Raw genomic sequence first — 25,901 nt, forward strand, 5'->3', positions numbered from 1 at the left:
CGGGTATCTGCATGCTTAGCATTTAACTCTAGCGACTAGCAGCCAAATAGAGATTGCGGTGTAAGCTGCAATGTCTCAAACTATGTTTCTATCAGTAGACTTCAAGCCGCACATAGCCACTAATCCCAAGATCCGTTAGGTACTGACCTGGCTAAAGTATTAACATGTATAATCTCTAACCGCATTATCACTACCACTGATACTAGGTACCTATAAGACAGATGCAAGCATCTGGCAAAACAAACCATAGACAATAAACCCGCAAACCGCACACAAGGTACAACATGAGACAAACGCACAGCTTCATAGCCAATCATCCACCAACGCCATATAAATAAATAAAGCCCGCGGGAGTCAAGTCATTATCGTATCGTATCATAAAATCAAATCGCATTAGACCCCCAACATCCCCCCTCGCCTCCCCACATTCAACCCTCATTATCCGGTATCAACTCATACCCACCCTCCGACGGCAACATATACGCCGCCAGGATCAACGCCGCCGCGCAGAAGAGACTCACGCACCAGCTGACGGTACAGAAGATCCAGGAGTCGGAGAGTACCCAACCAGGGAAGAAACGTTTCTCGTTGTCGAACAGGTACGCCTGTCGATGGGAAACGGTTCGGTCAGCACTCTATCCCGCCAGGAAATCCTCCACCACCACCTGCGCAAGTACCAAAGAGAAGGAACTTACCACAATCCCCATACTCGCCGCCTGCACCACCGCGGACAACAAGATGAACAAACTTAAAACCTTCCACCCGGACTCGCGCAGCCGCTTCCCGCCGGACAAGACGATCAGAAACGCGACCAGGCTCATGCCCTCCAGCACCACGGCGAACGACATCAGGAATCCGACGGAGCGCCACATCGAACAGAAGTACCGGTCCTCGCCGTGGCAATCCTCGCGCTGCGGGAAGCCCCAGCAGGCGCCCTCGACGGAGGAGCAGCGACGGTGGAGGCCGTAGGAGTAGTGGAAGGTGGGCTGGATACCGTCCTCTCGTTAGCCTTATCCCTTTACTCGATATGTTCACCGAGAGAATGATGGTATGCGCCCAGTGAAGCCCTCTCAGTCGTCGAGAAAAAATGGAAGTGGCAAAACGCACCGAATCATAGCTAACCCATCTCGGAACGGCGATCGAGGAGATGGTTAACCCGAAGGCTGTAGATGTTGAGCCATATTAGTCTCGGACTGCGATGTGCGCGAACCAAAACAGGAATCGTGGAGGGGAGAACGTACAAGCTAAGAATAATATTAAGGAACCGGTGTAGACGATTGTTTTGGTAAGGAACCCGGTATAGTTGCGATCTTCCCCGCGAGGCACTAGACGGAAATCCATCCTGGCGCCGGGGGGATTTTTAGATTGTAGTTATCGAAGCAGTTCTAATGAATGGCCGAGATTGCAAAACGCAGAGGGATTGCTGCTTGGTGCTGGTCGGGTGTTCTACTGAATGGGTTGGAATGATACGATGATGACGACACACACTGCGAACCGATAAGACGGGAGTGGCAGCGAGCAACAGCACCGCAAAGGAGTATCAATAAGCCACACAGGGATAAGAGAGAGTTTTTCAAGTGAGAGAGGGGAAGAAGAGGGATGCGAGGAGAATCCAGAGTCCGTCAAAAGGACAGAGGGGTTGTGTTGGTTGCGAAAATTGGAAGGAGTTGGTGGAAAGATGGGATGGGATGAGCTGATCAGGAAAGGCCAGACAGACAGACGGCCGGACGGACGGTCAGGTGAGGCTGGCTTCCTCTTAATCAATTCTATTCAATTCAATTGAAGGCAACTCAATTCCCTCCACCACACAACACCAAGCGCGGAAATTATTCTGAACCAGACGGTAAAGAGAAGAGCATGACAATTCAAATTTCCTCCACCCCCAACCCCTCCTCCATCGCAATCAAGCTCAATTCCAGCAAACCGCATGCCAGCCCAGAAAAAAATACCTCATAATCCGCCGTCCGGAAACAGACCGAGTGGTGGATGACATGATGTTCCCTTTTCCTTCCCCTACAGACAGGACAGTCTATGATCAACGCTCATCATGAACCTCCATCCAGTACAGTACAACCTTGGCTTTACTCCCAGATGATCAATCCACCATTCCCCATCCTCATTATCCATCCAAACGTATTCTGAAGCATGAAGTTTGTTCCTCGAACAATGAGCCCAAGCTTGAACAAATCTTATAGTTGCAACATTCCACCACCACCACCACCACCACCCCCCACCGCCTCTAGGTGGAACTTCTCCCCCCGCCTACACGGTCCAAGCGTCCACCACCAGAACTGAACTGCAAAGGCGGGGACTGTACACTCTACTATATGTACAGTATTACAGGACCAGCAACCCAGCTTCAAATTTCTTTTCATGCTGTTCATCTCGCCCCTCATCACCTACCAACCCAAACTCATTTGTTCCAAGGTTCGGCGCAGCAAGCAGCAAGGGGGGAGTAGAAGCTCAGATGACAGAGCTTGTTTACGAGGCACTCGGTAAGCCATCCTTGGAAATTCTTCATCCCTCATCCCGCTCTGCTCGGCTTCCCTCCCCTCCTCTCCATCCAAGCCATAAGTAAAAAGCTCCGTATACATGCAACAACCTGCCTGGCCTAGTCCGTCGTTGGTGGGTATCTTTCCGTAACGTCGAGTTTCATAGCGATCCAGTCCCCCTATAGATTCCGAGTAAACAAGATAATGACGCAGATAAGCTGCAAGGATCCGAATTAAGCAATCTGGTATACTAACACTGAACGTTCTTCCCCGACCGGCGCATTCGCACAGTTGCGTCCGGGTAGCGCACAGTGATACGCATGTAACCATGTCGCTATCCTGAACCGCATATATGCCGGACTTTAAATTGGAGATTCGACCTTCGCCTAACAACCTACAAATCTACAGACTCTCAAAAAGACATTGTCCCATCAAATCACGTGGGAGGGTGTCCATCTCCAGCCAGTGGACTTGTGCTCATCATTCCATCGCCTATGTCACGGTGAAGGAGAAAAAAAAAAGTATAACCTTCTGGCCCGAAGACAGAAAGAGCCCACGGTATCGAGAAGAGAGAAAAGAAAAATGAGAAAGAAGAATCATAGGGAAGATACAGAATAATCTACATCCGACATGAGGCTGGGGAATTCCATGACCGAAGCAAAGTCCATGATAATACACGGCCAACCAGCAAGAATATTAAAATAGAAAAGAAGAAACAGCGTCAGCACCGCGTCGGTGACAAGTTATGGTAGAAAGACACATCAAAGGTGGGGATGTAGAATGGAAGAGAGAGAAAAAAGAAATCCCAGGTCATCAGCAAGCGGAGAGAGAGAGAGGGAGGGAGGGAGAGAGGTAACGCCAAACCCGCCAATGCAATCCAGTGCGTCGGACGCTTTCATCCCGCTCGACTCTGCTGGATCATCGCACGAAAGTCATCATTGCTCTTTTTCATTTTTTGTCCGTCGTCCGGGGCGGAGCTGTCTGTGTTGTTCGTCATCGTCGTCGTCATCGTGGTGTTGGTCGTAGGCGCGCCATTCTGCGCGTGGCTCTGCCCCTGCAACCCACCGGTGGCTCGCTTCACACCCAGGTGACCGCGCTTGCCTCCGCGCGCCCCAGGCTGCGGTGGCCGTTTGATCGGTCCGGTCGGTTGGAGTCTTGCCCCCGACTTCTCAGTAGTCGCCTTGCTGCCGGTGGTTCCGGAGTGGCCTCTCTTCTCTGCCGACTGCTTCAGCATTTCCGGTACGCTTCCCACATGTAATTTCCGGCCGGGAGCAATCGCCTGTCCTTCCAATTCCAGCGAGGCTTTGCCGGCAGCATGAATGTCAGCGAATTCGACGATCGCTCCTTGGTGGTCTGGCCGAAGGATAATCTTGATCAGCCTGCCGTACGGCTCGACTAGCGCGCGAATCCGTGCGTCGTTAACCGTGTCGGGAACGTTCATCAAACCCAGAGTACGCGCAGCCCGATCATTACTAGAAACCTCCTCTCCGATTCCGTTGGCTTCAACCGATGGAGATCGCGAGGCGGACACGCGAGACAGAATCGTTGTGGCACTCCGTTTTGCCCCCTGCGGTGTGGATAACTTCACTTGCAAAGGCCGGGACCGATACTCTTGTTCGTGCATTACCAAAGCCGCCTCGGCTTCCTCCTGCAAACATAATCAGCGGGATGCAATGATAGGCAGGATCTTATAAACGTACCTTGGAAGCGAAGACAATATAACAGAAACCTTTGCTGCCTCCGTCCACCTTACGGGGAATGCGCACCTGTTCGACGGTGCCGAACCGCAAGAAAAGCTCCTCCACGTCTTGTTCGCTAGCCTTCCAGTCCAGGTTGCTCACATGAATCTCACGTCCTTCGTACATCGGACCATGACGGTCCTGTTTGCGAGTGGGATCAGAAATCTTAGCGACCAAGTGAAGGCCATTGCCGACTGTAGACCCGTCTAGTTGGGTGGCGCTGTAGGCTTCTCCAGACGTCTTGAATTGCACGTAACAGAATCGCCGATGCGTGTTGTACTTGAGTGACGGGAAGCGGATGTCAATGATTTCTCCGTGCTGCAGTAGGTTAGCAATGTAGGTACCCTGACTACACACAGAAGGGGAAGTCACCTCACGGAACAAATCACGAATATACTGTTCATCTGCAGTGGGAGGGAAATTGGTGACAAAGAGTGTAGACCCGGACCCGAATTGGACCTCGATGGCTTGTCCATCGATCATCTTCTGATCGCGGGTCTGCGCGACGACGGCTTCATCCCGGTTGTTGAATTCAATGATGGCGGTCTCCGAGTTCCCGTTTGGCGCAGAAAACATTTTCAGGCTGTTGATCGCACCGCACTGCCGACAAGTTAACTACGCGCTGCACCACTCTGCAGACGGACCGTGTACTTACATGGCGAAAGAACTGCCGGACTTTATGTTCCGTAATGCTACGAGGCAACTGCGTGACGACCACAGTCGCATTCTCGCGATCACGTTGAAGCGCAACCGGTTCGGGCGTCACGAGAACAGATGGGGTGGACTCTTCTGCACGGGCCCGTTTGGCAGGTGCTGCTCCGTTCACGTTGACCTCGTCTTCCCGCTTCCTCTTTTCGACTTGTGTCGCCTGCTCGATGACTGCGGCCTGTTGCTCGGCCTGCCGCGCGGCCGCCTCCCTTGCGTCCCGCTCGCGCCGGGCTGTGATGGCCCTCATCGCCTTGCGGGTTTCGAGGATCGCCAGCTGCAGCTCATCCGAGTCTTCGTAATCCTCGCAGTGAGCGATATAAACTTGCATGATCTTCTCCGGCCAATCCAGATCCGTCCGCTTAATGGCCTGCTTCAGAACGGCGGTGGCGTAGCTGGGGTTGGGTGTCCGGCGGGCGGCGTCAATGGTGGCTTCTCCCTGCACAAACTTACTCCAAGAGATGAGTTCCCACTCGTAGTAAGTCAACCAGAACTCGTAGCTGTTACCACGCCGACCCACAAGACCCTTGAAAGTCTCTCGGGCACTATCCCAGCTGCCGCTTTCGCTGAGATAGCGGATGTAAATTCGTTCCAGGCGGAACAAAGGGTCCCCTTGGTAGTTCCGCCCGTATTTCTTCTCGCCAAGCTCCTGAACGCTTTCAATAGCAGATCGGATTCCGACCTCCGCCACGTCGATATCTTCATCGGTCGAGTCAGACAGGAAGGCCTGTCGACGCAGATAGCTGCACCAGGCGGTATGCACTTTTAGTACTTCCTCCATTCCCCCGACATCTAGCAAACCGGTGCTTGTCGCTTTGTGCTTGATATCCGCGATCTTCGCAAAGGACTGTCCTTCGCGCTCGGAGCTTAGCAGATACTGCGACCAGAGGGTGCCGGAACCGGGACAGTGGCGAGTCGCACGGTCCAAGGTGGCCATCGTCGCAGTTTTGGTGTTGCCGTGCATCGACTCGTTAACAAGGTACATGATAAAATCCTCCCACATATGGCAATCGGTCGGAAATCGAAGCACCGCGCGCTGGTAAATCGACTTGACGAATTCGAAATTGCCCAGCTGCCGCTTGCGACGACTTTGTTTGAGCTCCCAGTCAAGATACTCCGTGAATAGGGTATATTCCTGTCCCAACTCGCCGGACTCGGTCGCATTGCGTAACTTGATTTCGAACTCCTCGCGGGCGGAGTATTGTTCCTTAGCGGCCGTGGCGTGTCTTCCGACCATGTCGGCCATGATGCTTTCGTAGTTCGCGTTGTAGTAGTTCGAAACAAAGCCGGAGAACAGCTGGAAGGTCTGATCCCAGGTGGCGTGGGGCGTTGCAAGACGAACCTCAAAGAAGTTCCGCACATGATTCACCTTCTCCTGGGTAGCGTTGCGGGCAAGATCCTGGACGAGCAAGTCGAGAAAGCGATCCCACACCATATGGCTGTCATGGATGCGCCATTGAGTCGACTCGGCTCCCCTGTGCCAGACCTCCAAGACTGAGGGCCAAGTGAAAACTTCGCGCCCGACGATCCGATCTTCCTCGGTCCAGGAGCTTTGACTGGCATCGCCATGGGCCGACTTATAAAGGTAGAGCACCCATTCTCCGTAAATGCCCCAGAGTTTGGTGCTGCCGTACTCTTCCTCGACCGATCGTTGGCAGAGCTCCATGACTGCGATGCGTTCCTCCACCGATTGTGCCAGCATACTCTCATCCTGGATCCACTCCGCCCACAGATCCTCGCCCATGGCGAAAAGCTTGTCCATCTCCTCGCGAGCGGTGCGCATGTCCTTCAGCAGATCATACTTGCGTGGATCCCCATGGATCTCCGGGTTGTTAGGCGGATAGACGTGGTTGACGAAGCCCGCGTGTAGCAAACGAATGAACCGGACGTGCGCTTCGTAAGACTGCGGGTTTTCCTGTATCTGAGCAAATAAGTCGGTCGCCTGCCGCTGTGCATTGGGGACCAGGGAGCTATCCAAGTAGCTTCGTTGGGCGGTCTCCCGGGGACCGTCGGACATCGCGATATCAAAGGAAGATCGGGGAGTGGGCGTGTTGTGGGAGATGGGGTTGACGTGAGGAAACATGGTGGAGGGTGACAGCTGGCTTTCATAGGACTCGGTGCTGCGCAGGAGAGGGGCGCCGGGGCGCTGAGGCTGGTGATGTTGCATCGACGCTAAGTCGGCCAGTGTGTCCATACCTGGGGTGGAGGGTTGTCTCGCAGGCGGCAAGTCGGTTGCCGGGGGGGTTCCGCTGCCGCTGCCACTGCCACTGCCACTGCCACTGCCCATGCTAGGACCAACCTTGGGGCTGTTCGTGGGCGGTGACGGATCAGGCAATTGATTCGGGGCGTACACATGTTGCGCCAGCGGCGAGGAGGTCATACCCTGCTTGGTTGCGCCGGGACGAGACTTTCGCAAGGGTTTGGGCTGCGGCGGGCCTGAGACGGGAACCGAGGCATTGTTGGCAGGCGTAGACCCCGCGGAGGGCGTGGTGCGCCCGGACTGTGAATTAGAATCCTGGGGCGAAAGGAGGGAGTTGATGTCCATCATCAAGGCTGTGGGATGACGGGGTAAGAAGACGAGAGCGAAAACCGGGGCGGCAGATATCAAGCAAAAGTCCAAGCGCCAGCTATGGTGCTGACGTAAGGAAGTTTTTGAAGTGGAATGAGAGACTAAGGGAATAGACGAAAGAGAGAGGGGGGGGGAAAAAACTCGAATTAGAGAGGAACCGTTGCAAGTGACCTCATCAACGAGTCCATTCCTGCACTCGTCACAGCCTGGCCAGATGCTTCTTTTTTTTTTCCTTTGTGTCTTGAGGTACCGAGGGATGGAGTGGCGTATTCTTGCTTTTGAATATCCTTGTTGTCGGTCTAGGTAGGGTGGGATGGAAGGGGATCCGTTCGTCACGTATTCGGGCCAGTTGAGTGGGCTGGCCGACGGCAGGAAGAAACCAGAGGAACTTCAGAAGTAAAGCAGAACAAGCGGAGGGGGAAAGATAAATAAAAATGAAAAAAAATAAAAAGAAAAAGAAAAACACCCAGAACAGTGAAGGCGGAGGGGGAGAAAGGTTTCAGGTGGGAGAGTAATTAAAATAGAAAGTAATCCAACTCAAAAGCAACCAACAAAATGCTAGTGATGCCGTATTTTGAAGATCACTGGTATTCGTTCGGGCCTCTGGATTGAGTTGCAGGTGGGAGGAAGCTTGACAGGTTGGGCGCTATACCAAAGACTGCTAAAGTGAGGCGCTGGGCGGAGGTAGGAGAACAACCGGGGAAAGAGCAGCGAGCAACAAGATCGTATTTGTTTTTTTTTTTGGGTTTTTAAACCTCTGATGAACGGAGGAGGCGGGAGGGGAGAGTGGGATAGGCGAAGTGGGTGGGAGAAGGGAGGGGGGAAGAGCAGATAATAATCAGATGGGGTAGTAGAGACGAGAGAGGATGAGGGGAACAGAGAGACAGTCTCCAGCACACACCACACTATTCACTCCAACCAGAAGAACAGATCTTGGTCTCTTGGTCCGAGCGATAGAATGGAAGCTAAAATCGGCAAGTCAGCGGCGGAGTTTGAGCGGGAAAAGAGTTGGGGGAATTCGTAGGTGGATAGGAATTGGGGAATTAAATTCACACGCACGGGATGTCCCTTTCGGGGGGGGGGGAGGAGAGGGAGGTTGATGAGGTGGTGAGTGGGTTGAAAGTAAGAGGGAGGAAGGGGAAGGAGACGGAGAAAGAGGAGGATCGGAAGACCTGAAGAACTAAACACTAGACACCACAAGAGGGAGAGAGGGAAAAAAAAAAAAGACGAATGACCAGAATGGATGAGGCAGAAGAAGGCAGGCAGTGGATCGACGCAGTGGAGTTGGAGCAGTAAAAGAAGGGTAGGGGAGAGAGAAAAATAACAATCAATAACAATGGCAACCACCACAATGCTTTCTGTTTGAACTACCTGGGAGCTATAGAGAAACAGCTGAAATCTGTAAGTTGAGACGTACAGGTCGAATCCGAATGATTTCTAATTTACTGGCTATCTACCAGTCTACAACATCATGGAAGTATGTATATTCTGAGTGGTTGAATCTATGGGCAAAGCGAGATGTTTTCCAGAGGTGTAAGTTACTGACAAACTTACTTGAACGTACAGGCAGGCATTCGGTAGTTCACCCCCACTATGAGAGATGATATCGGGTCGATTGATGACGGATGTATTCCAGTTTGGTGCTAACTACGGAGTGCTGCTCCATCTGATATCGGATAAAGACCAGTGAAGGAGCCCCAAGGCAATCGCAGATGTTGAATGCTGAAATACAATACACCTAAAGTCCTCATACCCTCATTCCAAGTGCACGTTGCTTGATGACGGCCGAGGATCTCGACTGCGATCGATTTCACCGGTTGTGTAACCGGCGACAGGGGAGGACAGCATCCTTCGACGTAATGGCCGCAGCAGGACACTTTCCGATCTGCCGATGTCTCTGTCTCTGTCTCTGTCTCTGGTGCTGTCGCCGGGTGACCACCACTACACCATCACCACCACCAACTTACCTGGAACACTTGACTCTGATTGACACCTTCTCCGCTCCCCGGGGAAAAAGGAAGCTGTCCCGTAGTGTGTGATGGGTATTAAAGATGTGTCTAGATCGAGAGACCAAGAGATTGGTTGGCTGGCTGAATGATTGGCTAATGCTAGCTACACGATTTTGTTCTGGTCGGAAGACATGCAATAAAGGCATGCAAGATTCTTAATCCATATCGACAGAGTGATATCTTTCATCATGGCATAGAGCATGGATCTCATTTCACATCCTCTGAGCAGGACGGGAAACTCTAGGGCTGGGGCGGCTGTTCCTTAATCGGGCTAGGCGGGCTGTCCTGACTGCAACGAGAGACAGAGGAAAGAAAAAGACGCAGGCTCGGCCTATGAGGTAATTGTACAGCAAGCCGTCAGGACTTATTGGCGGCACTAGGTTCCAGTTGGATCCTTCATCAGTCTACGACTGAAAGCTCAGCTGTAGTTAGCCTTAGGTGGGTTGAGTGGTAGCACATGACCCTGCAGTGAGGGAGCACCGCCGGGGCCCGGGCGGCGGTCGACCTTGCCTGTTCGGGCGTTGGCGGGAGCTGACTAGCTGCTGTGGCTAGTGCAGAGCTGCCTCTGTGGCGGTGAGCTTAATCATTTGTAGTTGCCGCATTCACCAGGCAACAAGGCAACCAGGCACTTGCGCTCCTTCTATCCAGACACACCACTCGCGCAAAAGCCAAGCCCATCAATCAACCGACACTTTTTTCCCTCAAGCATCTCCGGATCCCCGTTGCACGCAAATCCCTCCCCCCCCCCCCCCTTTCCCCCCCCCCCATCCTCCCCCATCATGGCCTCAATGGGTTCAATCCAACCCTACGGGCACCTCATCCGGTCAGGTAAGGACATCCGTGACACCTATCTCCCCCCATCCCCATTTCTCATATGCGTGACCCCATCCATTAACACCAAACAAATCTGCAGCCCGGACCAACCTCACCTACGTGCCACGCCGCACCCTGACCTCCACCGTCGTTCGGTATGCGCAGGAGGGTAGCAATGACAACAACGCCCCCAACAACAAGCCCAACCCCGAGTCCCAATCCTCCAAGCCGTCCGCCCTCTCCTCTATCAAGAACTTCTTCTTCGGCGGCAGCAAATCCGACGCCCCGAAGCCCACCATCCGCCCGGTCACCGCGCCCCCGAAACGCGAGGGTTCTCTCGGCACGGACTCGATTTTCTCGGAGGATGAAGCCGGCCCGAAGCTGATCACCACGGGGCGCACCCCGACGAGCCGCAAGACCACCAGCCCCAGCACCACCGCCGACGGGCAAGGGCCCACGGAGGAGGAGCGGGCGGCGGCGGCGGCGCAGCGGACGTTCGCGGTGGAGAAGCGCGACCGGTCGATGCTGCAGGCGGTGCTGGACCCGAAGCCGCGGACGCGGCTGCGGTGGGAGAAGAAGATGGTGATCCGCGAGGTGCGGCGCCGGGGCCGGCTGACGCGGGCGGAGCAGATCATGCGCACGGAGCGCGAGTCGCTGGTCAAGTCGCACTTCTTCAAGACCTCGATCAAGAAGCTGGGCCCCCTGTGCCGCCAGATCGCCGGCAAGAGCATCGACGAGGCCATCCTGCAGATGCGCCTCAGCAAGAAGAAGGCCGCCAAGGACGTCCTCGAGCACCTCAAGCACGCCAAGAACATCGCCATCGTGCGCTCCGGCATGGGGCTGGGCGCCGTCGTTCCCAAGGTGGAGGAGGCCGAGGAAGCCCAGGAGGCCACCGCCGCGGTCGTCCCCAAGAAGCCCACCCCCCAGCCCGTCACCATCACCCTTAAGGACGGCTCCAAGAAGACCATCGCCGACCCCACCGCCATCTACATCGATCAGGTCTGGGTCAACCGCGGCCCCTACGGCTACGAGGCCGACCACCGCGCCCGCGGTGTCATCAACATGATGCGCCCGCCCCACACCGGTATGTCCGTCCTGCTGAAGGAAGAGGCCACCCGCATCCGGGAGTCGAAGGAGCGCGAGGCCCGCGATCTCCGTCGCCGCAAAGCCCAGCTCTGGACCCCGCTCCCCGACCGCCCCATCACCCAGCAGAACCAGTACTACTCCTGGTAGATGGACTGATTTGCCGAGTGGTTGTAATCTCTTCTTTTTGTCATCCTTTTCATGCCAACAAAACCGGGTAGCCTCTTTGTTTCGTGGTTGTCTGTTCCTCGATATCTTACTCTTTTCCCAGGCGTTCCGTCCACAAACCTGTCTTATGTCTCTAGAACCTTGAAACCTCTTCCTTTTACCCTGAAGAAAGCAACTCTAGCATCTCTCTCTTCGTTTTTGTGTTTCCGGGCAGCTTCTTTATATTCTTGTCGGGTTGGTACGACCTGCTAGATAGGTAGGTAGTGTGTGTTGGGGGTGGGGGTGTTTGATATGTATGGCATCTGCATGAGCAGTTTTTCTTTGGCAGCTCAAATCTGTGTACAATATATTGCGTTATATACGGTTTATCCCTTCCTCCAACTTCAAGACCCCTTAACGTATTGGCCCCTCTACCCGTACAATATCATTATTAACTTACAACAACCGAAGAACCAACCTTTCTATACAGGATACAAACAGTACCCAAGGACAGCCTCAGCCCCCAATACCATACCCTACACAACCCGCCCTAACCCAACCCAGCCCACCTTCACCACTCACTCGATAACTGTACACTACCCCGATCCAGGCACAGCACCATTTTTACAAACAGGCGGCGGAAACCACGGGTCGACATGCATCGGCGGCAGCGCCCCGGCCACGCGCTCCGCCTTGACAAAGATGGGGATCACGCCGCCGGTTTCAAGCGCGAACGCCCGATGACCCGTAATCTGGAGCATACTGGTGATGGCGCCGGAGTGTGCGGTCAGCGACAAAAAAGTGTTGCCGTCGTGGCTGAAGATGTCCTGGAACAGGTCGCGGAAGCGCTTGTCGCGCGCCGAGTCGGACTCGCGCAGGCGGGCGTCGTACAGGGGGTCGGCCTCGGCGAAGCCCGGCTCAATGCGGTAGAGCGGGTATTCGGCCTCGATGGCGGATTTGGTCGAGCGGCCGTCGCAGGTGTGTTGGCCGATTGTTTCGCGGAGGAGCTTTGGGGCGGGGTGAGTAAGCTGGTGGAGAGGGAAAAGGGGAGGGGTGGGGGCAGGGGGTAGGGGTAGGGTCGGGACGTACCTCTTTGATGAGGGGACGGAAGGGGTCCGTATGGGGGATTCCCAGACCGCTGAAGGTGTGGTTCGCGGTGGCGAGGCACCGGTTCAGTGGACTCACGTAGTAGGATTCCGGGGTGGGGATCTTGTGGGCGAGTTGCGTCTTCCAGGCGGAATGGGCGGTTTGGGCTTGCGAGATGCCGAGCGGGGTGAGGCGGGCGTCGACCCAGGTGCCGTTGTCGTCGCCGTCGAGGAGAGACCAGTAGCACTTGTGGGGGTGTCAGTCAGGGAGAGCTGGGCCTTGGAATGAAGCTGATATGGGGAGTACGTACATCCCACAGCTCGGTACCGTATTTAGCCTCGGCGACGTTGTGATAGCCTTGGCCGTGTCGGCCCAGGAACAGCACCTTGTAGGCGGTGTCGGGCTCAGCATCCCGGTTCAGCGTCCGAACCTGGTGCTCGAAACGCTCCCATTGCGTCTTGTTGCCCTCCGGGTCGAACTCGGGGTCCGAGTCGTAGGGCCGCGGGATCAGGCCGAAGTTGGCGGAGACCTGATTTGTAGCGTTAGCTTCGCCAATTTTGTTGATGGATAAGGGGAGGGCTGTGCATGATTCGATAGTAAAGGGCCATACATAGTCGAAGCTGCCTGCGTCGGTGGTGGGTTCACTTTGCAGGAAATACCCTGGGACAATGGAGAATCGCCAATGCGACTCGGACGGGGTAGACTCGGCCATCAGAAGGAACCCGGCTGTAAGGAGAGTGGCCACGAGGAGGATGGGGCTTTGCAGAGCGTTAGTTTGGAGGCAAAACGAGGCTCTGGTGGTGTATGTGAAGTACCAGATTGAGGAAGAACTTACATGATCAGTGGAATACGAAAGATGGTGCGCAGCATCGACCGGCGACGGGGAGCGAGGAGTTGGCTGTGGTGGTGGTGGTGATGGTCAAGCGGCCAATAGCCGGGCGATGGGTCGCCAATGCGCCGGAAGCGAGCCGGAAAAGCTGCCAATTTTCTCGCCATCCCTTTCTTGGACTCCCGCTGTGGAGATGATCAGTTAGTATGGGGTAGTTTGATCGGTTCAGGAGGAACTTGGTCCAGCTGAGATTTAGTGGGAGAATCTCATCCAAACAACACCAACAAGAAGCACAAAACATGATGTTGTCAGGTTAAGGCGGTTTGCAGACAGCAGGTGCAACCAACCCATGGAACACCTCCGTTTTCCCACGTGGTCCTCCCGAACGGCTGACCACTGCTGACCACAGTCCCTTTATACAAATCTTTACAGCTACAAGCACGGGACAAGGTCAAAATCAAATCACAACAGCAGTAATGCTATTCACCCCCAGCCTAAATTACGAAACCAGCTTTTCCTACCAGTCACCAGACCCGAAAACACAACCCAACATTATACAACATGCAATCAAACAAGTATATGGTATCTTCCGCGCAAACAAAAAACAAAGTTAAATATTGGCGTATCAGATTCTCGATCTCGATCACCAAAAGCCAATGTCCTTGCGGACGAGCCAATATTTCCGCAATGTGGAAACTGCAAGCTTGCCGAAAGAGGAGCCCAACCAGGAAACAACCATGTTCCCAAAGTCGACAAAGCGCGTGAGCGCAGACGGATTCTGTAAGAACACAGAGCCAGTGTATTGGGCGACGGTTGGTAGTTGAGTCACGCTTGGCTGCGTATCCGACGTGCCACGCCTGTTTCTTGATAGCGGGGTGCAGGTTGTGTGGCAGCCACGGTTCACTGGTTGAGTGCTGATATGCGTCTTGTCTCGGGTTTGATCGCAGCCTCCACTGGATACAGCGCCGCGGGAGACCTCGATGGTCAGGCTCTGTCGGGGGTGGGGGCGTAGACCATGGTCGGGGCGTACACCGTGATCGGGGCGTAGCCCCTGGTCTGGGCGTAGGTTGTATAGTTGCAGGTATTGACCGAGACCTGGGGTGCGGATTGCACTGCCATCCGATTGGAAGTGCTTCCTGTTCGACGTTGCAGCCGCCTGGTCGCCGCCGCGGCGGAGCGCTGCTGGCTGCGGAGGTCGATGGACTAGAGAGTCCGGCTGACCTGTAGTCGAAGGGCGCACAGGATGTTGAATTGTTGTCCGCAGAATTTGATCCTTTTGAGTTACAAGGACGCTGGCCTTTGATGGACGGAGCGCATGCGGAAGTTGCACCTGTGAGCGTGCAGTGGCCTGCTCGACTCCGTGGAGTCCGGTTGGTTGTAGCGTGGGCGAAATGTTCGCCTGCTTCCAGCTTGTGTGGCGCTCATTGCCACGTCCATGGACGTGTAGTTGGGTGTTCGTCGCCGACTGGGCCACCGCATGGGTGGAGGAAACAAACGAGCCGTTCGCCAGGCCTCGAGCAGCCGCCTTCTCGAGGCAATTGCACTGCAATCCCATTAGCATAGTGTATGGGACAAATGTGGGCAGTCCATAGGGTGTCAACTTACTCGCTTGTGCTGTTTCCGATGCTTCTCACAGGCTCCGTATTTCCGGACCTTGATGTAGCTCTCCTTCTGAGCTTTCGATCTGGGCTTCTGCTTCTTGGGTACGTTCGTCGTTGTATTCATGTTCAAGTCGAGCACCAGCTCCATGGCTCCACTAGAAGGCGAGGCCTGCGGCGTCGCTACTTGGTCCTTCTCACTCATGTCTGGCGACGAGCCATTGGCGGGGGTTGCACACGAGCCAGTGCTGCTTTTTGCGGAGCCCGACCAACAGGGAGAGGGGAACGTGGTGCTGGAAGTCGATGGGACAAACACGGAAGACGAGGCCTCCTGTAAGCGCTGCAGATGAATAGCGATAGATGCATCTCGTCTCTTCTCCTTGAGCGTGGAACAACCCGAGTCGGCCATGGCTTGAGCCTCAACCATTTGTCGGATGCTCGCGTAGAAGGGGTCTTCAGGGTAGGTTGCTTCTTGGGGCCACGCATCATCGAACGTTAGTCCGGCGAGCTCTTGGTCTGAGAGGGTGGGAAGTGGTTGGATGGCATCATTTGCGCTCAGGCCTATTTGCGGGCTATTTAATGACAGGCCTGGGTACGTCTCGTATGGGCCGTCATAGCTCACGAACTCCGAGAACAGGTTTTCGGGACAAGCCGGGGGAGTGGCACCCCAGTTGCATTCGCCCAAGTCAGGGAATGCCAAGTCGAAGTCTCTCGGCGAGACCGAATCAATCGAGGTCGCATTGCTGTCCAGACAGCCTGAGGGGATATCAAAAGAGTTGTTGAAGTCGAACCACTCCTCATCGGGTGTAGTTTGGCTAATCTGACAGAGCAATTGGTCTGCGGACATAATGGCTGGATGAACGAGGGGTATAAGGGTATCAATGAGTATATGTCTAGTAGTTTAGAGATGACAGAAGAGCAGACGGATGTAACGGATTGTCTGATAAGCGGATAACACAGACTAAGAAGATGAGTGACTATGACTCACGTCCTTGGCTGTGGATTATGAATCAGGGAGGGGGACACTGTGCTCCCTTGGAGATATAAAAAGACAGGCTGGGACTAAAGGAAGTAGAGGTAAAAGAACGGAGCGAGGAGGAGAAGAAAAGGAAGCCAGGCTGAGGGGTTCGGAGACACGGTCTGTCTTACATAGAGGCTGAGGAACGAGGCTCATCTCGACCCATCCCGCGCCTTGCCTTTTTTGGGACCCCGACCAGAAATCCACTAAGCCGTTTCGAGACCCCGACGGTCGTCGCCCGCCCGCTGGATCATTACTTACCCCGTCTTTCCGGATGCAACCCTTATCGCTCAGGCATCGCCAAGTCCCTTCTTATCCTTTTTCAGCCGTGGATTGTTTTTGCTGTTTGTAGAATACCAGCGAAAGAGCATGACTTGAATAGAATCCCTCAATGGTAAAAGGCTTGATGCTAGCCTTCACATTCGGTTTTCCTGATTGTTCTGCATCACACCTAAGCACAACCCTTGAATATGATTGATCTCAGACCTCGTTGGGATGGTTGTACCCCGCATTAAATATATACTTTCTAAGCATTCAAATTTGAAAGACCAATTTAGCCTAATGACATCATGTTGCAACAGAAATAAATCCCTATTTAGAACTGCTGAGCTACAAGACATACCCATACAAAGCTTCGATGTTTAAGCGGCTTAGGTGGAGACGATGGAACATGTAGATCATTTGCTATACAATACATGCGATATGCCTAAGAACCCCAAACTCCATCCGAGGTATCCAATATGGTGAAACAAGCTCTACTCATGATTTTCGCTTTTCGTGGTGGTCCTATTTCAGCACGCCCGTAACATCTCCAACATGCCTTTGGTCTGACAAGCTTGGTGCGCCATCTCAACCTCCTCACGCACCTTTCGGTGCAGCCTCTCCACCATCTTGTCGATCTGGGCGGACTGGCCCAAGTTGCCCGAATAGATATCCAGAACGTTCATGGCCACCTCGACGCAGAGGTTTACCAGTCGTGGTTCAGTGAGGTTCTTCTGTACCCATGCAAGCACCGGCTGCAGTGTTACTTCGTCGCGGTTCTGCAAGGCGGCACGCAGGGCAGAGCGATGGCGCAGCGCCGTGAAAAGTGTGAGCTGGGCCGTCTTGTCGCTGGAGCTGAGTACATGGTCCAAAGCCGCCGAATAGCGGCCCTTGCGCAGATCGTGCTCCCAAGTCTGCTCCCTCTTGCGCTTGCCAGTATCGCGTCCCTCGATCACAACATCCACACCCTCACCAATAAAGTCCCGACCACGGAGACGCTTCTCCCAGCCCGCGCCGCGCTTCTGTTTGGCAACTTTCCGGTCGTGCTCCTCCAGTTTGCCCTCCAAGAGCGCCTGCATCTCCTTCCGACGCTCCTTCTCCTTGATCTTCTGCTGTCCCGACAGCCGGGTCTTGATCGACAAGAGACCGGACGCCATACCGACGGCAATGTGCTTGTCCTCCTGGGCAACGCCGGATTGGATGACACTCAGCGAGAGAATCGGGGACGGGTACTTGGACCCAGACACGACGTTCCATCCCGTCGTCTCGAAGACCTTCATGTGACCGTCCAACGCACCGGAGAGCAACCGCTCTCCGTTCGAGGCCAGCGCCAACGACGTAACCGTCTTCTGGTGACTCTGAATCATGTGCAGGGGTTTGCCGGCCACGATGTCGAGGACGGCGATCTTGTTATCGGCAGCGGCGAGCACGGTCGTCCCCGTCGGCATGGGCAGCACGCTTTCGATCGGGGCGGTCATCTTGAACGTCATGGCAGCGCGGGTGTCCACGCGGGGATCCCAGAGACGCACCGTACGATCGTAACTACCGGAGACCAGAAGGCCCGACGAGGCCAACGATCCGGGCATAAAGGCGCCGCTGCGCACGTAATCCGTATGGCCCACGAAGCTGCGGGCGCTGTTCTGGCTGGGCAGATCCCACATGCGCACGGTGCGGTCATCGCTGGCCGTGAACAGCGCCGTCGGGTCGCTGGGCGAGAATTTGGCCACCCAGACCGGCTGCTTGTGTTCCTTCCACGTCTTGAGAATCGCCCGCGATGCCACGTCGAAGACCTGCACCGTGCCGGAATCGTCACCCACGGCGACCACACGACCATCTGGGCGCACGTCGGTGCCTCGTGCCGTGTCGTCGAAGCGAGTGATTGTGCGGAGGAGTTTACGGGTGCGGATGGAGTAGATTTGGACGCGGGCGCCCGTGGTCACGGTGAAGACATCGGGCGGCTGGGTGAGAGAGGGAAAGGCGGAGGCGGAGGAAGGGGCGGAGGGCTGTGTGATGAGGTTGATGGGCCCGTTGGCTGGCGAAGGAATGAGGAGGGGATTCTTGAAGGTCTTCCAATATTGTTGCTCCGGTGTCAGGCGAGTGGAAGGCAGCGATGGCAGCTTCACCTGCTGCAGGGGGAGGACGGGGGCAGCCATGGCTGCTGGTCGTCGGTCGGGATGTGAACGATGAGCGGGTTAATCGATGCTTGGGGTGCTCAGCGCGAGATTGGTCAAATGCGCGGGGTTGGGCTCGTCGAGAGCGCTTTATTGGGCTGGACTGGTAGATTTTGGATGTTCATGGGAAACTTTTTTTTTGAGATAAAATCCATTCGCATCGGGAAAAGTCTGGCCGCGTTGCCTGATTCGGAATAATGCAGTGTGCATATCTCTGCTGACTGATTAGTGAAATTTATGCAGCTGGCTTACATTTCTTTTCCAAGTGTTCAAAGTCAATTAATGACAAACAATATCTTCCTTCAAAATGGTTGAGCTCTCAAGGTAAAATAAATTGGTGAGATTAAACAGTAGGACTAACCAGGCAGATGGGTTGATGCTCAACGTATTTGCGGGTCGTTCATCAACCTTGTCTAGCCTTGCTAATATGTAGTATACAGCTATTGTAGTATGCCCATGCTACGGAGCTATTTGAATAGACAAGACCGTCTCCTGTTCATCTTTCCAACAAATCTCCAGATCTGCTAACTTCATACACAAATACTGGATTGACGGAGAGACTTAGTCTTGAACCTACAGACTCAAGGAAAGCGTGACACTGAGTGGCATACATAAAGGACATCACAAGGCTCAAAATAACCGTCCTAGGTATTCTCGCAAGTGGTATAGTTGGATGTGTTATAGGTATCACCACTTCGTGGAGACCAAAGTTATAGCGAACTCATCATCTATGGGACAGTATTTCTGCCTTGTATCTGCCTCAGGAATATATTTCCGCATGGAACTCCAGGCTCTAGATCATTTCAGAGAGCAGAGTGAGAATATTAACTCCAACCTAATTTGAAACCAGCTTCCGTAGTTGTACGTCGAATGCTTCGCAACTGGTACCTAGGGACCAAGACAACACAACTTGGCTGTAGCTTCGCTGGGAGTTATAGTGCCTCCCGAGCAAATAAACATTTGCCTGTTGCGTCTCAGTCCTTGAATTGGTACAGTACTCCGTAGTACCACCAAGTCCTACTTTCAATTACTGATCATGTATCACGAGGACAAACTTTCTGCACTGCATTCGCATGCGAGGCTTGCTTGTTGAAAACATTCCACAGCAGTTTACCCCCGCGCCGTGTCCCCAATTCTGCGGCAAGAATCAAGGGCGGATTGTGGGATAATTGTCCACACGCGATCTGCTGGTGTACCCTACGCATTCCTCCCACAAATCGCCCTTGACGCGATTAGAGTCAGGCCAATTGATCTGATCGAGTCTATTCTCTAACTTCGGCAAGTGTTCATTCCTGGGGCTGGATGTTTTTCGTTTTGCTTAGCTGTGATCTACTGACTAACTTTGGGGGCATGACCAGACCACCATAGAAAGAGATCATGTCGCTATGCGTTACATCAAACTAAGCAATTGAAGTTCGAGTCAGCAGTCCATGGCCACTCGAGTCCAACAGAGACTAGGTAATGATCGTGCTCAGCATGAAGATACACGTTTCACAACAGACCCCCAACCGCTTTTCCGCTCGAGCTCAGGGCCTATTGCTGGTCTTTCCCGCGGTTGAGTTGAGCTTATCTATCACCAAGCATGCAGGACGTACCGTACAAGAGCACTTGCATGCCACATCACCTCCGGAACAACGACCCGTACCGAAAATCCCCGAAAGAATATCGCAGGTGGTTGGTGAATGTGACAGGTCGAGACCGATCCGTCTCTAGACCTCGAGTAGCTATCCCGTCCCTTGATAATGGGTTCCCTGTGCATTTTTCTGGGCGCAGAGTGATCTATCGTGCAGAACCCATGCGTGCTGCATGACCGTGCCAGCTTCCCGCTCAATTCAGAGTCGCAGTCTCAGATACTACTTGCCGTGCATGGAATCTTGTTTTTGGCTTGAGTCAAGCTGATACTCTGTCGGAACTGATACTCTGTCGGAACAAACGGGGCCTACCGGGCGCTTGTAATGACTTAATCCTTGCTTGCATAGTCACAGACGATTGGTACGGCCGAATCGGTGCCTGAATGCCGACAGCGTCAGGTACCCGACGACTCCACTCGACAGCCACAGACCGGATCAAGCCACAGCGCTTCCCCACAGCCGATCCTGTCCCTCGGAATGTTCAGCAGCATACTTCGTCACTGACTTACCACCTGCGAAGTAACCACTCCCCACGTGGACTGATATTTCCGATCGATCTAGAACCAGGATGGTGGTTAGTGTGACGACTGATTGATGGACAGGGGAGGGGCACTTGGACAGATCACCGGGTGCATATGAGATCTCCCTTGCCTCCCAATCTCACAACTAATCGGAGATGGTGCCCGTCTTGCGGGAAGTGGTTGATTGACTTATCCACAGTATGACATCAGGCTGGAGCCGTGGCCGACTCTGCTCAGACCTCACTGAGATCCAAACTCCATGTAAACAAACACACAGTGGCTTTGACAGGCAGCAGGATTTGCTCGGCAGCTCAGCCCACAAACACTACGTAGTTTAGTTGCTCGACAAGGTTGAATTTTAGTTTCAGCGCCCGGAAAATATGACGATGATCGAAATCAACTGGGGCTGACGTATGTACATGCAGTACAAGGTACTCCGTACAGAGGACGGAGAAATATTACTGTACATGGCGCGGCGACAGATAGACACCAGCGCAGTATGCACCGAGCACTGCACGGTACATAACTCCTGCTACTTGTAAAGTGTGTATACTATACACGATACTTCAATTCTAGATGCATCTCCCAAGCATGCCTATACGTATATACTGTGTACAGGATACGGTTGGGGCAGGTCGGAGCCGAGGGCCCAGGTCGTGGCTTCCCTATGCGGAAGTTCAAGGTGGCTGGGAATTACCAGATACCAGCTGTGACGCACGCCAGAATTACGGGCCATGGGTGAGCGATGGGCGGGAAGGTATTTTACCGTAACCTGTTCAAAAAACCAAGAAGCGGGTGGGACTTGCCGCCACTGGTCGCCAATCAACAAGCGGAGAAGCATGCCCCAGCCTTCAGCCCCTTGCTCCCAGCCACCTGACTTTGCACCCGCCCCACCACTGTCATCCAATGACTGCATGCACTCTTATCGATAGCAGGGACTACGACTCAAAGAATAACATCATTCATCCACTCAGCTGCACTCGACTTTCATTCCGCTGCCTCTGACTCTCTCTCTCTCTCTCATTCCCACCCACCCACCATCCAACCAACCATCCATCCATCCAGTATTGTTTGTATGTCTCTCTCTTCCTCTCTCCCTTCCTTCTTTCATTCTATCCATTCTATCCTTGCAACCACTCATTCTCCAGTTTTGCTGACTAGTAAAATCCAAGCTTTGATACTCTCCACTGTGATACATTCGTTCTGCTATACCTAGTGCTTGTCCCCACTCTCGTTACTCGACATCCTCTCGCTTCTTTTGTTACGCTCATCTTCAACCAAACTTTCTCGTCTCTCGCTTGCTCTCCATAGTTTGACCTATTCCTCCTCACTATCTTACCCAGCCATGGACGCCAGGCCATCTAGAAGGGCCATGGCTCATGCTGCTGGCATCTTCGCAGACATGTCTGTCGACGGTCCTGCTATTGGGACACTGGTGATCATTGTTGATCGCGCCAAAAATCTGCCTAATCGAAAGACGATGGGCAAGCAAAACCCCTATTGTGCCGCTCGTTTGGGTAAAGAAGCCAAGAAGACAGAGACGGATCTTCGCGGTGGTCAAACTCCTCGATGGTAGGCTCTTCCTCTTCAACAATACTAAGCACATTGCTGACAGCTAGCAGGGATCAGGAGCTTCGCTTCACCGTTCATGAGTCTCCGGACTACTTCAAACTTAAGGTTTCCGTTTTCAACGACGACAAGAAGACCGATCTGATCGGCGAAACCTGGATCGATCTCAAAGATTTGATCATCCCTGGTGGAAGTCAGAACGACCACTGGCACCCTCTGCAACATCGTGGAAAGTACGCAGGGGAAGTGCGTCTTGAGATGACTTATTACGATACACGGCCTGAGGATGAGGCTGTCATCGAACGCCGAACCATGGGGACTGAAAAGGTTCACACTAGGAAGAGTGTGCCGTCAGCACCACAACTCAGTCTCACTGCGGCTTCGTCTTCTTCCTCCGCTCTTTCGGGGCCTAGACAGTTGAAGGATGTCAAGAGACGTCCCCTGCCCAGCGATCCAACTAGAGCACGCCCTTCTCAGCCTGAGAAGGTGCCATCAGCTCCACTACCACAGGCCTCTGCTCGACCAGCATACCACGAGCCCTCTCAGTCAGCTCCCGCCGTTGCAAGTCATGCACGGCCAACTCACCTTCACGGGCATCCTGACTGGACGTACGAGTATCCTACTTACGTCCACAAGTGGACGGCACCACCAGATAACTTCGAAAATAGCCGGCAGGGGCAAAGTTTGACGGGCTCCAAAACCCCCCTTTCTCCACCAACTGTACACGAGAGTCCAGCCGCTATCGGCAATCCTCTATATTACCCTCCTCAAGCAATCGAGGAGAACGCATGTCCGCAGAGGGACAAAAATAACTATCCATTCTCTTCTTGTGAACAATATGTGAGCACGACGAGCACCTCCGATGGTGGAAGTACGGTCTATCCCTGCTCTCACCACAGTCTTTTTTCGAGCGAGCCAAGCACGGTATATCCTTATCCACACAACTACTCTGATAGCGGGTCTTATGTCAGTGGTAGCGGCAGCAGCCAACCCGCTGCTCAACATCTAGAATACACTTCGCAGGGCGGCTCTTCTGACCTCTATTGCGAGTCTATTGATAGTACACCAAGTATGGTGTACTATGGAAAGTCAATTAGTGAGGGGGGGCGTCCTATCCCCGATATTGTGTGGGCAAGATTGCAGCCTCGGGTCGAGGATGAAAATGACGAGAACAATCTCCCACCGCCGCCACCGGCCCATCGAGTTGCTTTGGTCCACGTCAGAAACATAAGGCCTCCCTCACTTGTCTCCACCGAATCTGCATCATCTGGACACTATCCTGTGTCTGATGGCCTTCCTTCTAATTACACCTCGGTCACAACTGCGGTTGACAGCAGCATGCCGAGTGTGCGTTCTTCCTTGAGTGGACCCTCAGTGCCACCCAGTCTTGTTGCTGGCCTCGACCCAGTCATTGCCGACGCAGAGTCGGATCGTGCCACTTATGAAAGGGAAGCAAGACGAAGAAGTGGCATCATAGAAGAGAATCCGTTGAGGAAGCCCCCACGTGAATCTTCACCGAGCCCTCCTTACCCCATGGATTCGTCCTTGGATAGTCACAGCTCTATCGTGACTCGATCGTCTGTCAGCTCCAACTCTGATAGACAATTGGTTCCCCGTCGCAAATCTGTCAGCCCTCGACCTCCAAGTATGAGGGAGCGCGGGGTGTCTCCCACTCCTTTCTCACCAGATTCCTATGATGCTTTGAACCCTAACGCATCTATGGGTCCCATAATTGGAGACGATGGTCGTGAGATCGACCCGTCTGATCACCTTCCTACGGACACCTGGGCACCTGAGCCCGAACGCAAGACGAAGAAGCCTGGCGTCGTTGTGCGTTTTCGCAACCCTGCTCATCGGGCTAACCCTCTCGCACGACCAACCACCGATGGCACAGTCGAACGTGCTGCTCATCGGGCTAATCCCCTCGCACGACCAACCACCGATGGCACAGTCGAACGTGGCTTTGGCATTCGACGTCCGCCGGCATACACGGATGGAGCCCCCAACATGGGTCCACCTATTCCTTCAAAGGTTCCTATCGCACAGGCGATGAATCAGAGCTACCCTGTCCTTGGCGGCAGTATGGGCATGGACGCCCTTAGTCGAGAATTGAACACTATTGATATCGGATCTGTGGGTTGCAGCGGCGGCGGCGGCCGCAGCTTGAAGAAATACGCACCCAAGACCATGGGATATGCAGTTTAGATAGATCTTCTCTTATTACAACTTCTTGATGTTAGTTAGTTGGGGAGTCAGTTTGTTACTTAGTTAGTCACTTAGTTAGCTACCTGCGGGATACATCATTGGGGCATGTGTTTTTTCGGGATTCGGCTAGGGAACTGGGAACTGGGGACTCTGGATTTTGGAGTTAGGAGTTGTTTATTCTTCCTTTGTTTAGCATAGATTCATCTTTCCAATCGAAGGAAATAGATTTGATCCAATTCATTGTGCAGATCCATGCCTAGGAACGTTGGGTATTGTGAATAAGAATAAACTCCAGGGCCCTTCAGCCATTTAAGTGTGTATGTTGGAAGTGAAGTAACAGGCTTGCACACTACAGTGGGTTGAAGTGAAGGGGATAATAGCTTAGTGTGTAAATCATAGACTCGCCCTTGCCTTCCTGGATGACTTCCTCCCCGGTTTCCTCGTACCTACCAGGAGCAATTATCGCTCTTTACCCAGGTGCTTCTCTGTCTTCCCTCCAAAGCAAGCTCCAAAATATCACTCCAATTGTTGCTGACAACTATCACCCAGCATTGCTAGATTAAATCACACATGGTTGAGAAGATCTTCATATTCGCTCCCTTCCATCTTAAGAACCGTCAATAGCGGAGCCTATTGATAGTGGACCTAGTATGGCCTAAAAGTGGCCGTCCAATTCCGCCTTTACAAGGTCCATCTGTACACGCTGCACGATAAGCAGCCCAACACTTTGAATAAGTAACGTCGAAGCTTACGGGAAAGCTAGGAACAAATCTAACAACAAAGCCTCGACAGATTCGAAAGACCTTTTACCCTCCAAAGCGCCGAAAGATTGCTCGATAAGGCAGATCATCAAGATACTAACCCTCCAACTCGTCGATTTCTTCCAACTTAGAGGGTTGAAATCTTCCGGCTATCGGTCATACCAGACTGGAAGTATGAGACCTCTCATTCCAAAAATGAACATCACCTCCAGACAGCATCGGCGTGAGCCGTCAGGAGAACATGTTGACCGGCTCAAATAAATCGATCCATTTACAAGTGCGCAATAAAAGTCAAGGCCGTCAATGATGATAATTCTTGGTAAGTAGGCTCGAAGGATGGCAGAAGCCAGACACAACGCTAATAACAAAGCCTCGATAGGATTGAAAGGCTATCTACCCTCCACGGGGCAGAGAGATTTGATTGTTCGACAAGGCGAATCATTAGGGAAGACAACTTTCTCAGTGGTCGGTCTCTTTCGACTTCGAGGCTTGAAACCTTCCGGCTATCGGTCAATCCAGAATGGGTGCATGAGGACCTGCTCATGTCCAAAATGAACTTCACCTTCAAAGACAATTGAAATCTGCCATGAAGAGCCCACCTTGAGTCACACAATAAATCATCGAATTCTTGCAAATTCAAGCCTTGGAAGATCTCGGCTTTCGGTTAATCTAGATTATACCTACGAGTACCCTG

The 25,901-nt window shown here is 53.4% G+C and overlaps 7 protein-coding genes across 7 annotated transcripts; 2 read left to right on the forward strand and 5 right to left on the reverse strand.

The window, feature by feature from the left end:
- Positions 1-428: 428 nt before the first annotated feature.
- Positions 429-1,341, reverse strand: BO82DRAFT_276390 (uncharacterized protein; the record flags this gene model as incomplete). The annotated part of the gene is made up of 4 exons (XM_025631145.1): positions 429-635; positions 666-986; positions 1,108-1,163; positions 1,242-1,341. 4 exons carry the CDS (start codon positions 1,339-1,341, stop codon positions 429-431), a joined length of 684 nt encoding a protein of 227 aa, XP_025494971.1.
- Positions 1,342-3,104: 1,763 nt separating this feature from the next.
- Positions 3,105-7,949, reverse strand: BO82DRAFT_210498 (U6 snRNP complex subunit PRP24). The gene is made up of 4 exons (XM_025630684.1): positions 4,887-7,949; positions 4,604-4,831; positions 4,193-4,549; positions 3,105-4,140 (listed from the first exon to the last, which is right to left on the reverse strand). The coding sequence occupies exons 1-4, from the start codon at positions 7,482-7,484 to the stop codon at positions 3,388-3,390; spliced, it is 3,936 nt and encodes a 1,311-aa protein (XP_025494972.1). The 5' UTR covers positions 7,485-7,949; the 3' UTR covers positions 3,105-3,387.
- A 2,316-nt stretch (positions 7,950-10,265) lies between these two features.
- Positions 10,266-11,954, forward strand: BO82DRAFT_351583 (mitochondrial 54S ribosomal protein uL22m). Its single transcript, XM_025634463.1, has 2 exons — positions 10,266-10,342; positions 10,428-11,954. The coding sequence occupies exons 1-2, from the start codon at positions 10,294-10,296 to the stop codon at positions 11,558-11,560; spliced, it is 1,182 nt and encodes a 393-aa protein (XP_025494973.1). The 5' UTR covers positions 10,266-10,293; the 3' UTR covers positions 11,561-11,954.
- A 175-nt stretch (positions 11,955-12,129) lies between these two features.
- BO82DRAFT_351585 (histidine phosphatase family protein) lies at positions 12,130-13,771 on the reverse strand. Its single transcript, XM_025634464.1, has 5 exons — positions 13,479-13,771; positions 13,254-13,401; positions 12,954-13,172; positions 12,647-12,889; positions 12,130-12,564 (listed from the first exon to the last, which is right to left on the reverse strand). Exons 1-5 carry the CDS (start codon positions 13,511-13,513, stop codon positions 12,154-12,156), a joined length of 1,056 nt encoding a protein of 351 aa, XP_025494974.1. The 5' UTR covers positions 13,514-13,771; the 3' UTR covers positions 12,130-12,153.
- Positions 13,772-13,933: 162 nt separating this feature from the next.
- On the reverse strand, positions 13,934-16,179 carry BO82DRAFT_351586 (uncharacterized protein). Its single transcript, XM_025634465.1, has 2 exons — positions 15,078-16,179; positions 13,934-15,015 (listed from the first exon to the last, which is right to left on the reverse strand). The coding sequence occupies exons 1-2, from the start codon at positions 15,915-15,917 to the stop codon at positions 14,116-14,118; spliced, it is 1,740 nt and encodes a 579-aa protein (XP_025494975.1). The 5' UTR covers positions 15,918-16,179; the 3' UTR covers positions 13,934-14,115.
- A 553-nt stretch (positions 16,180-16,732) lies between these two features.
- Positions 16,733-18,646, reverse strand: BO82DRAFT_351587 (snoRNA-binding rRNA-processing protein UTP15). Its single transcript, XM_025634466.1, has one exon. It carries the CDS (start codon positions 18,500-18,502, stop codon positions 16,880-16,882), a length of 1,623 nt encoding a protein of 540 aa, XP_025494976.1. The 5' UTR covers positions 18,503-18,646; the 3' UTR covers positions 16,733-16,879.
- Positions 18,647-21,712: 3,066 nt separating this feature from the next.
- On the forward strand, positions 21,713-24,647 carry BO82DRAFT_389803 (uncharacterized protein). Its single transcript, XM_025638473.1, has 3 exons — positions 21,713-21,745; positions 21,845-22,244; positions 22,295-24,647. Exons 2-3 carry the CDS (start codon positions 22,018-22,020, stop codon positions 24,444-24,446), a joined length of 2,379 nt encoding a protein of 792 aa, XP_025494977.1. The 5' UTR covers positions 21,713-21,745; positions 21,845-22,017; the 3' UTR covers positions 24,447-24,647.
- The last annotated feature ends 1,254 nt before the right edge of the window (positions 24,648-25,901 follow it).

This window comes from Aspergillus uvarum (genome assembly GCF_003184745.1).
Source record: "Aspergillus uvarum CBS 121591 unplaced genomic scaffold BO82scaffold_9, whole genome shotgun sequence".
NCBI lineage: Eukaryota > Fungi > Ascomycota > Eurotiomycetes > Eurotiales > Aspergillaceae > Aspergillus > Aspergillus uvarum.